Source organism: Carassius carassius, chromosome 2 (genome assembly GCF_963082965.1).
Source record: "Carassius carassius chromosome 2, fCarCar2.1, whole genome shotgun sequence".
NCBI classification, from domain to species: domain Eukaryota; kingdom Metazoa; phylum Chordata; class Actinopteri; order Cypriniformes; family Cyprinidae; genus Carassius; species Carassius carassius.
Window position 1 is genome coordinate 24,963,788 of NC_081756.1, and position 13,804 is coordinate 24,977,591.

The 13,804-nt window shown below is 37.8% G+C and overlaps 1 protein-coding gene across 3 annotated transcripts in view; it reads left to right on the forward strand.

Annotated features, from left to right (window-relative positions):
* Window positions 1-13,804, forward strand: part of LOC132107175 (VPS10 domain-containing receptor SorCS2-like) — a 181,009-nt gene that overhangs the window by 134,850 nt on the left and 32,355 nt on the right. For all 3 annotated transcript variants that reach the window (XM_059513420.1, XM_059513426.1, XM_059513433.1), the window contains exon 4: window positions 13,343-13,507. In XM_059513420.1, coding sequence (XP_059369403.1) covers window positions 13,343-13,507 — 165 coding nt within the window. The remainder of the gene's footprint in view (window positions 1-13,342; window positions 13,508-13,804) is intronic.

A 13,804-nucleotide genomic window follows, 5' to 3' on the forward strand; every position in this document is an offset into this window, starting at 1 on the left:
TCAGATCTACATTGGTGTTGTGGTTCACTGCATATTATTGTTAGTGAAGCAAACCAAAGATGACATGCACCGACATTAACAGAAATGAATTGTTGCTGCATGCACATTTTTATCTCTGTTTGCATTTTGATTTTTCTGTTGGAAGCCAAACCAATTCCATATTACATTATCGCTAGTGGTTTAGCACTTAGTTCTTGAGTAATGCTGTTTTGTTTGTATCCTCAGGGGCACTATTTATATCCCAATCTTCCTTTGTCAAATAGAGAGTAAACTGCTTCGTTCTTGCTCGGTTGTCTGCTCATGATGTGCTGGGTAATAGGTGTTTTCACTGTCACACTGTTGACAGAAGCCATCACCCTATCGCGGGCCATTTTCATCATGTCATAAGCTCTGTGCGATTGTCAAACCACCGTCTTGTCGTAAAAGTGCATGTCACAGAACAGTGTGATCCTTAAAGAGATTGTTCACTCAAAATTAAAGAGCTGTCATATCTATATATAAGGAGGAGTAATAAAAAATGATTTGTGCATTTGACCTATTATGAGCATTTGTCTTTTGTCTCTTATACATTTATTTATAACTTTTTTATGTAGCAAATGCTTATGTTCACTGATTTAAAATGAAATGTCTGAGATTTAAATGTGTCAGTTAATATGCACGGAAAGTTACTTCATTTTACAGATGGACTGGATTTGACTAAATATTCATGTTTTGTGTACAGTACAGACCAAAAGTTTGGACACACCTTCTCATTCAAAGAGTTTTCTTTATTTTCATGACTATGAAAATTGTAGAGTCACACTGAAGGCATCAAGGGCTATTTGACCAAGACGGAGAGTGATGGGGTGCTGCGCCAGATGACCTGGCCTCCACAGTCACCGGACCTGAACCCAATCGAGATGGTTTAGGGGTGAGCTGGACCGCAGACAGAAGACAAAAGGGCCAACAAGTGCTAAGCATCTCTCGGGGAACTCCTTCAAGACTGTTGGAAGACCATTTCAGGTGACTACCTCTTGAAGCTCATCAAGAGAACGCCAAGAGTGTGCAAAGCAGTAATCAAAGCAAAAGGTGGCTACTTTGAAGAACCTAGAATATGATATATTTTCAGTTGTTTCACACTTTTTTGTTATGTATATAATTCCACATGTGTTAATTCATAGTTTTGATGCCTTCAGTGTGAATCTAAAATTTTCATAGTCATGAAAATAAAGAAAACTCTTTGAATGAGAAGGTGTGTCCAAACTTTTGGACTGTACTGTATATACCTTCTACTTTATTAAATAAATTATCCAGTTTTATTTTCAGATGGATACTCCATACATCTGCCATAACATAACAGCACTTTGGGATTCATACAAATAAAAGATTGTGATAAAAGCCGAAGCAAAACTCTTGATGTAATTGACTTACATTAACAGCATCATGTCTGCACTTCGGATTGAATGTGACATCCTAATATCCACAAGTGTGGGGGAAAAAATGATCTTGTCATTCTTTCTCTGTATCTGCTTGTGTGTCTAACTCAGCTTCTCTCATCCTCTCTGTCACCTCTTGCAGACACTGGCAAAAGTCCCTCTACCTTGTTTCTATTGACATCCGGTAATCCATTTACAGCTGTTCACTATAGCTGTGAAAATACAAGAACATTTGCCATCTTTCCCTTCACACCCTCAGACATTAAGAATAAATAAGGCAGGTGAGAATGAATGAGTGGGGAGAGAGAGAGTTTGAATAATGATGTTTCCACATGAGCTCAATTCCCCATTATTGACACAATAGGTAATTATTCCACCTATTCCTCTGCTTCAAAACAGCAAGAAGGTTTGAATTGGTTTGTCTCCTACTCACTTGACTGGTGAGGAGTGCCTGAGAACAGCGGTCTCCATGGTAACCAGGGTAACCTGGCCTTTGACACTAGATCAGTTTTCAGAGTTAATGGGTTGAACCTTTGGCACGGAAAGGAGGGTCTTTATCACCCAATATTGCAGAGCTATAACTGCAATCATATTTGGATAATCTTGTTTGGTTAGCATTGCTCACATTAGTTAAAATTTTAGCATCGTCTCTTATTTTGACTGTGTGTCTTGGACTTCCATTCTGCCCACAGTCCAACACTGAAGCCGCTTCCTCCTCTCTCAGGGTGAATCATTCAAGTGCATCCTCACTATCTTTTTTAGAGGAGCTCTGAACTCTACTCTTCATTTTTGTCAACACTTGGCCTCCTGCTTAAAAATTAGAACAAAAAACTGCAGAAGTTATGATATAGCGAGGGTGCAATTATAATAATGCTCATTAGTGTTAGTGTTGGTAAAAATATATTTTATAGTATTAACATTGGTCTATAACCAGCTGGTTTAACACTGTATTAAATCAAGAAAGAAATAGAAAGCATACTATATATTTTATTGAGTAAAAGGAATTTTACTTTGTGTTATTATTATTATTTTTTAATAATAAAGTCAGAAAGCAGAGATATCATTAAAGAAAATTCTGCTTAATTGTATAGTTGGCCTGTTTTGGGGTTACATCTGACTGTTTATACATCCTTTCCCCATGACAGAGTCTTAAGTCATTACACAACATAAAGAAATAGTCCCATTTCCTTTTGCTTTCTGCCTCCATTCCATCCAAATCTCTCTTAGACCTCTCTGTTTTCATTATTGTCCTGTCTGGAAGTGGAATACGGCAAAATAATCTTGCCATTCTCAGGGTTTAACATGATGGTCCAATAAAAGCTAAATGAAATGGAAAAGCTTTTTTTTTCAAATAGAGATTTGCTGATACATAAAGCAAACAGCATTCTATTTCATTTTGGGCAGAGTGAAAGGTCAACCTTTCATTTACCCCAACTACTATTTACTCCTCTCTCTTTCTCTCTCTCTCTTTCTACCACCCCAGTGTTATCCCTATACGCTATGTTTAGCCATCAGGATTTAAATTTGACCATGACTACACAAGTCTGTGGCCTCAAAAATAACTGCCACATTTATCCATGAATCGTCAGAGTCAAATAACAGCAACCATTTTATCACCAGGATGCATATTTGTTTTTTGAGGCCTGAATTAAGCATCTGTATCCAAAGCCATTTTCTCCATTTGAGACATATCTGTGTCAGACAAACAAATTGAAATGGCAGTTACCCATGTGGCACAATGCTTAATGGATGATGACAGTACAAGTGCAGCTATTCAGACCTGTACCTGTGAATGTGCAGCCGTTTGATTTCACCCACAGTGAGTGCTAGGGATATTACTGGCAAAGTTTGTGTTTGCTTTTTAAACCCCACAATTCTTCAGAGGAGAGAGGCCCTGCATGTATGATAATCAATCAGACATGCTGAAAGGTTTGAGCATGCACAGCCCCGTCCAAAAATATATTAGCTAGTGTGCGTTTCTGCCAAGACATACAGAGTCTGGTCTTAAACTATTTGCTTAATGCCTCTGAGATCTGCACAGCACAAAAAAAGGTGTAAAACTTTTCATGATGAAAATTGTGTAGTACAGCATGAGGTTAATAATGTAACTACGTAGACCTCATTCACTGCAATGTTTTATGTTCACCTAAATCCTAGCAGTAGTTTTGATAGTAGGTGAATGGTCACAGAGGGCTAGTCTCATGTAGGGTTGACCTTTTGCAATCAAGTAGCCCTGTTCTCTTATAGTTGTGCCCTTGAGCAAATGAGACTTAGCCTCTTGGTGCTCCAGGAGTACTGTTACTGTAATTAGTGTAGCAGATGATGAAAATTGTCTGCTAAAGGGCAAATTCTTAATCTCTGTCTACATATCTCTAACTGAGCTCTCAGTATGTATGATAGGACTCGGAACCAAAAGCAGCTTTTTACTGGAACTGAATGATTTTCAACTATGAAACATACAGCGTGACCAGTGAAGTCCAGCTGCAAAGAGAAAAATTCACATGAGATGGTTCTTCTCTTAGTGAATCACAAGCACAAATAAACAGTGAATTCCAATACTTGAGTTAATAATTTATGACTTTTATGAGTCTGCGGTTTTTGGTGTATGAGTTATTGTTTGTTAACTACAGAAGTTCACTGGGAATGAACAATGCTGTATTTATTAATTTAAGTTAATGTTAATTTCAGTGTTGGTTAATAACATTACAAATTAGACCTTATTGTAAAGCGTTACAAAAAAAATCAGCTGGAACAATTTATCATTTAATTTAATTAATGAACTACAGATCTTTAATGTTAGCTAATGTTAACTAATTAAATATATATATATATATATATATATATATATATATATATATATATATATATATATATATATATATATATATATATGTTAGTTTATTTTTTGTTCATTGTTTTTGAAATGAGGCCAACGATTGGCAGAAGAATTGCAGATTTTTTTTTCTTAAAATATTTCTAAAAGGAACCACTGAGTAACTTTACTTGTAAATGGAATCACAACACTATCATTAAATTCCTTACAATTCCCGTCCCTAAAAAGGGTTTTGAAATGTCTGATTTCTATTTCAGGCAGGAAGAAACACTGAATTTTATTTAATTATTATTATTATTATTATTATTAATTATTATTTATTTTTTTTACAGATTTTCATTTGACTAATTTTGCTGTTACGGCATTAATTAATTTTTAAGTTATATGTGTAAAATTATTCTAAAATTAATTTAAAATGGCCCCTTGCAGGGGCAATCCTTTCTATTAAATTTGAACAGTGACTGCTTAGAGTAGCAGCTTTTATATGAACTGCTGTTTTAAAATCCTCCCATCAAATCTGCTGTAATGTTGTTATCATAACGGAGACAAATGCACAGATGGCGCTTTTTGCACGTTTAAAGTAGTTTGCTGAGATTACTCACTCAGATCTCATTGGAGTCAGAATCAGAGAGCCCCTGCTGAGACGGGGAAGGAGATTAAGCTTTCCCTGTGGAGAATCTGTGCAGTTTTCACCCAAACAGACTGTTTGGAATTGTTGACTACATATGGAGAAATTTTCACATTGGGTCCTTCCTACTGTTATTTGATCGACATAGGTCATACAGATTATGTGATTGCTTTTTATAACAGAGTTTTAAAGTTGCAGGTTTACATGAAATCCATGTTTGCAGAACTCAGCAGAAAGAAGATTTTTTTGTGTATTAATTTTGATAATTTGATTATGCTTTCAGTTACCAATAACAGTGTAGTATGGAGCACTGCACATGACATAAAAAAAAGAAAAAAAGGTCTCTGTAGTGCAGGGCTCTGTAGTGTAACACTCTCTCAACCGTATTTAACACATTTTACAGTGTATTTAATCATTGTTTGACAAATACATTTTAACAGATTTCCCAAAATAATTAGAATTTTTTTTTTGTTTTTTTGTTTTGAGTCTTGTGTGTTTATGAGAATGGGGGAATCACTGCGTCATTCAGTTTAATGTAGATTCTGGCTTTGTTAATGTAGATTGGGCCTAATCAGATTGTTTCCCATCACAGTAAACCAAGGCTCCAATATATTGCTGACTAATTAAGAGATTGAAGGATAAAGTGTATCAATATTTGTTGATCATCTTATCGACAAACTGTTCCCACAGCTAAAATATGAATTATTTTAACACTTTAGAATTAGATATGTTTTTTTTTAAGAAGCATTTTTCAAGAACTACTTTTCCTTTAAATATTGGTCTCTTAAAATGTCTGTATAATTTGTCTGCAGTATGAGTGGGTGGCCTGAAATTAAAGGGGACCTAACACACACAATTTCACCCAATCTCATATTCATCTTGAGTACCTATAGAGTAGTACTGCATCCTTCATATCTCCAAAAAGTCTTTAGTTTTATCATATTAAGAAAAGAAATATATAGCTTTACGAATCTCTCCGAAAACAGCCGAGCTCCTGGAGGCGCACCGTGGGCGGAGCTAAAGAGTGGCCGTGCGTTTACACTGCTGCTGTTGAGTGTCAATGTTGCCGGAAGTCATTCATTTTCAATTTGAGCCGGTGGCAAGCAGTGGCGCAGCATGTCTTTTGAAGGTGAGGGCATCGAGGAGAGTTGAAGTCAGGTCAACTTTATGGTAATGAGCTATGACGTGGTTGGGCGGCAAACAATCAGAATGCAGAAGTCCTTGAGAGGATTCCAAAGAACCTAGTCCTGTAAACTTTGGTTCTGACTACATTAGTTCCCAAGCATTGGACTGATGGCTGAAGGTGTCACGACGTATAAAGGACAGGAAGCAAGTTGCAAGTAAACAGTCTTTATTAGAGACGTAACGTCAGGCTGGGTTGGTGGTGGGTGGCGCAGGAACCTCGATGGCAGCACAGAACGGTGAGAAGGTGATAGAGTGCGCAGGTGAGTGATGATGAGGGATCCGTGAGATGATGGTGTAATCCACAACGACCGAACAGGAACAAGACACAAGGAGTAATGCTGAGCAGAGGGACACAAACAAGGATCACAGAGGACCTCAAACAACGATCTGACAAACAAGAGACGAAAGACAGGGCATTAAATAGGCTGATGTAATGAGCTGCAGCTGCCGCTGATCAAGATGATCAGCAGTAACACCCACATGAAACAATCAACATGACGTAACATGAGACAAGCAGGAAACAGTGCATTCATTAACCATGACAGAAGGTCTGGAAACCATGGCAGCTTTTATTGGCCAAGGCCCACCGATGAGGCCATTTGACCGATATATCAAACAACCAGTCACATTTCATTTCGTTTAGTGTCGCATTTCGGGCCATGGAAATTTCACCACAATAACAGACCAGTGTGTAGAACTCTCAGACGTATTTTAAAGATTCTATGCCATGATCTTTAAATATTTTACATACTTTTGAAACTCCATTGTTTAGCTGATTCTGATAAGCACTCATCGTCACAGTTGTAAACACTATGGCTTTTTTCTTTCGTGAGGGAGTTTGGCGCCATGGTATCTTTGTTTCCAGGTGGAATGTTAAAGAACGCGACACACCCATGTCTCCTGGAAATCCTGTATAATTCAACCAATCCAATGATGACTTGCTAAAGTGTTTCCACTTTTGTGTCCCATATGCATCAGATGTAAACTGCATGTTGAAATTAGACTGTTAGACCCTTATACACAATATGAATGCGACGAGATAAAACCATCTCAGTGTAATGTTTTTTTTCTTCCATTCACATTACTGGTGCAAAGACAAACTGTCTTTCCTGCTCACTGAAGCTACGCGACTGTATCTGTACCTGTCCGCACCTGCACAAGCGGAGACAGTGAAGGGATGTACAGCACAACTTCTCACGTGTTGGATGAGAAACGAACTGAATGAAACTGAAATGCTTTTTTTTTTTTTTTGTAAAGAAGAACTTGCATACAAGTTTGAAAAGCCAGAAGTAAACGTCAGTTCTGTATAGGATGATTATTTTTATTTTACCTTAAAATTGCATCGACTTAATTTGATTTAAAAATCGCCTGCTGTAGCACAGTGAAAAAAAGTTTTCATTCATCCAATTAAAACATTTTAGGGTAATGATTCACATCTATATTTTTTAACTTGAGACAATAGTTATTTATTTTTCATTTGCTCAAGTAATAAAATATAGATGTGAATCATTTCCCTAATTTTTTTAATTATTATTATTATTATTTTTTTTATTGGATAAATGAAACACTTTGCATCTTTGTTTTATTCGCACCAACATTATTTGATTTTAACATTTTGGAATCATTTATTTATATAGCATACTTTTATTTAATCTCACTGGTAAATACCTTTTTTAAATTCAAAACCAAATTTAAAAACTAAAACAAATACTGAATGCTGATTAAGAAACATCTTATTGAATGTGTGTTGATTGTGGTGTTTGGACTGTAGAACTATGCAGTTGTTGCCTTTAATTTCACATGGTTACAGTTAATCTTTTCATTTAAGACCAGTTCTCTGTAGTTTCAACCCAATTCAAAAACAAAAGCTAAATGCTGATGTCTGTACCATCTATGTTTGTATTGAATGTAGGCTACTTACTGTGCAGATCCTGCCATTAATTTCAGATGGTTACAGTTTTTGTTTTCGATAGCCAAAAGCCAGTTTGGCCTATTAAATACCAAATAAACATCTTGTTCATGCATACTTTCCTTCTTTCTTATTTGTTGCTTAAGGATAAAAAAAAAAAACCCGCAAATCGGTATCGGAATCGGCCAGTTTGCTTGTAAAAAAATCGGTATCGGAATCGGCCATGAAAAATCATGATCGTGCATCCCTACTTTCGGCATTACTTTAACCACCAACCAACCACACCCCAGCCCCCCGCACTGCCCGCACCAACAGTCCTCTTTTTGGAAAACTAAAATATGGTCAACCTTTTCTACATAGGCCTACCCACTGTAAAAAAAATAATAATAATTTTCAAAATTATGGATTTACCGATACATTGATATGGATCAGTGCACTGATCAAGTATAATTGTAAAAATTTACATAGATTTCTATGATGCACCATCTCAGCCACATCTGCATGTAGTGTCTTAAGGGAAAACCTCTTGAAGAGACAACTAGAAGAATTGTTTGAACTGTTATAAAAAGATACTGAGACTTTCTTGAATATTATCATTGCTTATCTTGCTGCATCTCATTGAATCTTATTAAATTGTATCATGTTATGTTTTGAGCTCTCGGCAAATATTGTATCTCTGGCTAAGAGAGTAGATGTCAGATTGTATCATGATGAAAAGTCTTAATTTATAGCCTAGATCATGGACCATTAAATATCTTCTGATTGGCTGAGATTGTGTCATGTCACACAGTAGTCTGTCTTTCAGGGTGAATAAAGCACTTGTTGCTGGAAACGTGTTGCATCTTTCCTGGACAGGACATGGTGTAAGAAAATGTATCACTTCATCACATGATCACCCCTACAATCCCACATATTACATTTAATCATTTTACATTTAATCATTTAGCAGACGCTTTTATCCAAAGCGACTTACAAATGAGAACAATAGAAGCAGTCAGGTCAACAAGAGAACAACAACAGTATACAAGTGCCATGACAAGTCTCAGTTAGTCTAGTATTAGAACGCATAGGTAGGTTTTTTTTTTTATTTTATTTTTATTTTTTTTTAATTAAAAGACAAGAAAGGGAAAAGTGCTAGTGTTAGTTGGTTAAGTGCAGGCGAAAAAGATGAGTCTTTAGCTGTTTCTTGAAAATGAGTAAAGACTCAGCTGTACGAATTGAGATTGGGAGGTCATTCCACCAGCTGGGCACAGTCCAGGAAAAGGTCCGTGAGAGTGTTTTTGAACTTCTTTGGGATGGTACCACAAGGCGTCGATCACTTGCAGAGCGCAAACTTCTGGAGGGCACATAAGATTTAACCAATGAGTTTAGGTAAGTTGGTGCCGTACCAGTGGTCGTCTTGTAGGCTAGCATCAGAACCTTGAATTTGATGCGAGCAGCTACTGGTAGCCAGTGTAACCTGATGAGGAGAGGAGTAACGTGAGCTTTTTTTGGCTCATTGAAGACAACCCTCGCTGCTGCATTCTGGATCAGTTGCAGAGGCTTGACAGTACATGCAGGAAGGCCCGCCAGGAGAGCATTACAATAGTCCAGTCTGGAGAGAACAAGAGCTTGGACAAGAAGTTGGGTTGCTTGCTCTGACAGGAAGGGTCTAATCTTCCTAATGTTGTATAAGGCAAACCTGCAGGACCGGGTAGTTGTAGCAATGTGGTCTGTGAAGCTTAACTGGATCACCAGGAGTTCTGTCTTCGTAAGGTTAAGCTGAAGGTGATAGTCATTCATCCAGCTAGAAATGTCACTCAGACAGGCTGAAATGCGAGCAGCTACCGTCGGGTCATCTGGTTGGAATGAGAGGTAGAGTTGGGTGTCATCAGTGTAGCAGTGATAAGAAAAGCCATGCTTCTGAATGACAGATCCTAATGATGTCATGTAGATTGAGAAGAGAAGTGGTCCAAGTACTGAGCCTTGAGGAACAACAGTAGCAAGGTGGTGTGACTTTGAAACATAACCCCTCCAAGACACACTGAAGGATCTGTCAGAGAGGTAGGACTTAACCCACAGGAGTGCTGTTCCAGAGATGCCCATCTTTCTGAGGGTGGACAGGAGAATCTGGTGATTAACAGTGTCAAATATTAACATCACTTTAACTGTATTACTTAGCCACAACATGTTTTTAAGGATGTTTTTTGCTATTTTTCTGCCAACAGTCAAGGTGCACATATTTATGCCTTCCTTAGGTCATAGTCAGAGAGCCGAGACACTACAGTGCAGGAAACTGTATAATTTCTGCCAAGAACTGCACCTACAGAGCAAAACATAAAACAAAAAATGAAAAACAAATGTAACCTAGTAGCCCCAAGCACAAAGCTGTGATCATGCACACAGTGTGAGCATTGTTATCCATTTTTTCCTTTTGTCTTCAGTGTTTTCATGGGTCCTCGTCCCTGGTGTAGGTGTTTGATGTGTGGGCTGTTCTTTAGTCTGAGTTGAGCCATTATGACAGGCAGGAGGGACTTAATAACAGTGCTTTCACCTCAAGCATGCTCCTGACAAATTACCTATGTGAGACCTGGATTTAGAGAAGGGTCAGCTCTCTCTCACACACACAGGCGCAGACAAACACACATTTCCTTTGTCTCACTTGAAAAGGGAGTCTCTTCCCTGGCCTATGTACCTTCACACTATCACACAGACATAATAGACACTTAATGTCTATTCAAAGTGTTTGATGTGTGTGGGAGAATATTTCCATATTCCACATTTGGAGAGAAAGAGAGTCAGGGGGGAATCTTAACTGTATATGTGTGATGTCACAAGCTTGCCTGTTGGCAGAGGGGCTTTCTTAAAGGGATAGTTCACACAAATCTTTATTTATTTACACTTAGTTTAATCCGTATGCAAAATAATGTATTTTTCAATGACAGTTCATAGTGATCATAGCCAATGCTATATTTCAGGACTTGCAAGTCTTTGCGTGAGGACAAAATTTAATTTTAAAGGAATAGTTCACCGAAAAAAAGAAGGACATTCTGTCAACACTTACTCACCCTCATGTTGTCCCAAAGCTGTTTGATGAGTTTCTTTCTTCAGTGAAAAATATTTTAAGTAATGTCTGAGAATTATCTTTGATAAGTATTTTTTATTTATTTTTTGTATTATAATTTTAATATTTGTATTTTTTTGTCCATACAGTGGAAGTCAAGTTAATATTCACTCCATTGAGATGTTCACTTAAAAACCACTGAGACTAGACTCAAGCATTGGGCAGGTTTGTGAAATAATTTTGTTTGTTTGTTTTAAACCAGATTTATGAACTGGATCAATTTGTTTAAAAAAAAAAACTATTCACATTTAGTTTAGAATGACTTGAGGAAGAGTAAATGATGTCAGACTTGCCTTTAATCTGTGCCACTAATGGACTCTCACTAAGAAAATCATTTTTTCTAGGAATCCTATTTCTATTTCTCTCTCTGAGAGGTGCATCCGGTAGAGCTAAGCCAGAATGCAAACCCAAGCAGGTCTCTGTTGTTTCAGGAGAAGCTTTCAGCATTCAAACAGCACTCCACAAATCTCCCCTCGGCTTTGTGCAGTTGAGTATTGAAAATTTGCCATTGCCGCAGTCAGTTTTCTTCAAGTCTGTCTTTTGTTCCAGTGGCTGAGCTCAGGTGCACAGAACAGACCTCTCTCACTCTCTCACTCTCTCCCCTTCTTCATCTCTCTTTGCTTCTCATTTTCTCGCTCAGCACTGACTGGAAATCAAAACTGCCTATTTGCATATGAAATTGGGTGGAAAGCAAAATTAGTAGAGCTGCATTGAGTAAAAGTGGTTACACACACATGTACACTCAGACATGTTTGTCCCTTTCACTGACTGCTCTGTTTACAAAGTTCCACTGCACCGAAAGACTCAGAGGAGTGTTTGAATTAGCAACTCGTTCAGAGATTTGTCGCATCATGAATATTACTGCTGTTCATTAGTATGAGTAATTAGGTGAATACAATCATGTGGCAGGGTTGCCAACTCTCATGCATCTGGCGTGACACTCACGCTTGGACTTCAGCGTGAGATTGATGCTGAAAGCGTGAGTGTCACGCCAGATGCATGAGAGTTGGCAACCCTGATGTGGTCTCGTTCATGAATGCTGTGTAAAAGTAAAGCATTTGAACATTTGAACAATTTCATAGGAATGTTGAGACAAGCAGGATGATTGTTCTCTCATGTATGTGTGTAAATCCACCAAGCTGTCTGCATTGTCTTTCATTTAATCAGAAATAGACATACAAAGCTTCATTTTACATAAATGACACAATGTCACTTGCCTGTTGTGAAAGAGGATCCGGTTGGAGATCTTTAAGCAGATTAATCTTATAACCGATTACATGACCTACAGACATTCGCTAAAACCTCATTCTGAAGTGGCAGTCAGACATCATCGCAGGCACGTGATTACGCTCTTAAAGCGCCATCAGACAACACATTCTGCCCCATGTTGTTTTACCGGCCTCTATAGCCTCTTCCAGCCCTGCCAGCTTACCATACTCCTCTGGGACAGTCACAGAATGTTGTTTGATGGCTTTTATCCACAGACCACAAAGGGGGCTCTGTGCTAAACTCAGCGAGTTATTGCTTTAAGAGGGAAGTCTTACAGAGAGGAGATTCTTTCCTTTTTCCCCCTAGAGTCTTTGTTTTGGGATGGATAACTTGCTTTACAGAGATCCCTTTGAGAGTCCCTCTGTTTGTCAGTCCCTGTGAGGATCCCAGTTTGTTTTTCTCTTCTGGAGCAGGTAGTGAACTTGCCGCCCCCCCACATCCCCCCCCCCCCTTTAGAGACGCTTCAGTACACAGTTGCTTGAACAACAGCGCCATTTAAGGGTAGTTAAAGGAACTGTATAGAATAAAGTTAGATTTGTTTGGTGAATTCGCAAAACTCTGGGACATTCAGAGGCATAGAAGGCAATTAAAAAAACTGATATTGACTTCTTTTTTACCTTTATGTGTCCTCTTTATCTTTTATTTGTAGCCTGTGTGTGTGTTGGGCAACAAAAACAGAAAATAGTGTGCTTTAGTGTGTGTGTGTGTGTGTGTGTGTGTGTGTGTGTGTGCACGCGTGTCTGAGTATAATATAGTTCACAGCTTTACTGTACAGTAATTAGATGATCTAGAGTAGGATTGGCCATATATATATATATATATATATATATATATATATATATATATATATATATATATATATATAATTGCAATTTACTATGTTGTGCATATAAAAAAAGTAAAATATTAGTAAAATATACATTATTTAATAAAATCTTTAGGAAGCACTAACAAACATACATCTAGACATGCAGTCACTGAAGACATTGTGTTATTTTAGGTGATCTTGGTGAGCTCCAGCATCAATGAGCGTGACCAGATGCTCTTCATCAGCACAGATGAGGGTTCATCCTTCCAACGGCAGCCTGTCTCCTTCACTGTAGATACACTCCTCTTCCATCCATCTGAGGAAGACAAACTTTTGGCTTACAGCAAGGAGGCGAAGGTCAGTGATGAAAGTGTTGGCCAATACAGATTCATGCAGTCGAGTAAATGAATATTAATGACACAAATTGAAGTCAGTGTTTTTTTGGCAGCTTCAAACAAGTTCACAAGACCATAATATGTCTTAATTCCAGCTGCATGTTTGTAGATTTTCTTGTCAGGCTTAACTTCCTGAATTAGTCTTTGTGGCCTTTTCAGCATTAATGATTTAGGTCTCGGCTGAATGCCTTGACCAACTGTTCTCAACACATTTCTCACCCAGCTTTGTTTATGGCTATGCTTTTTGCTCTCCAGCATA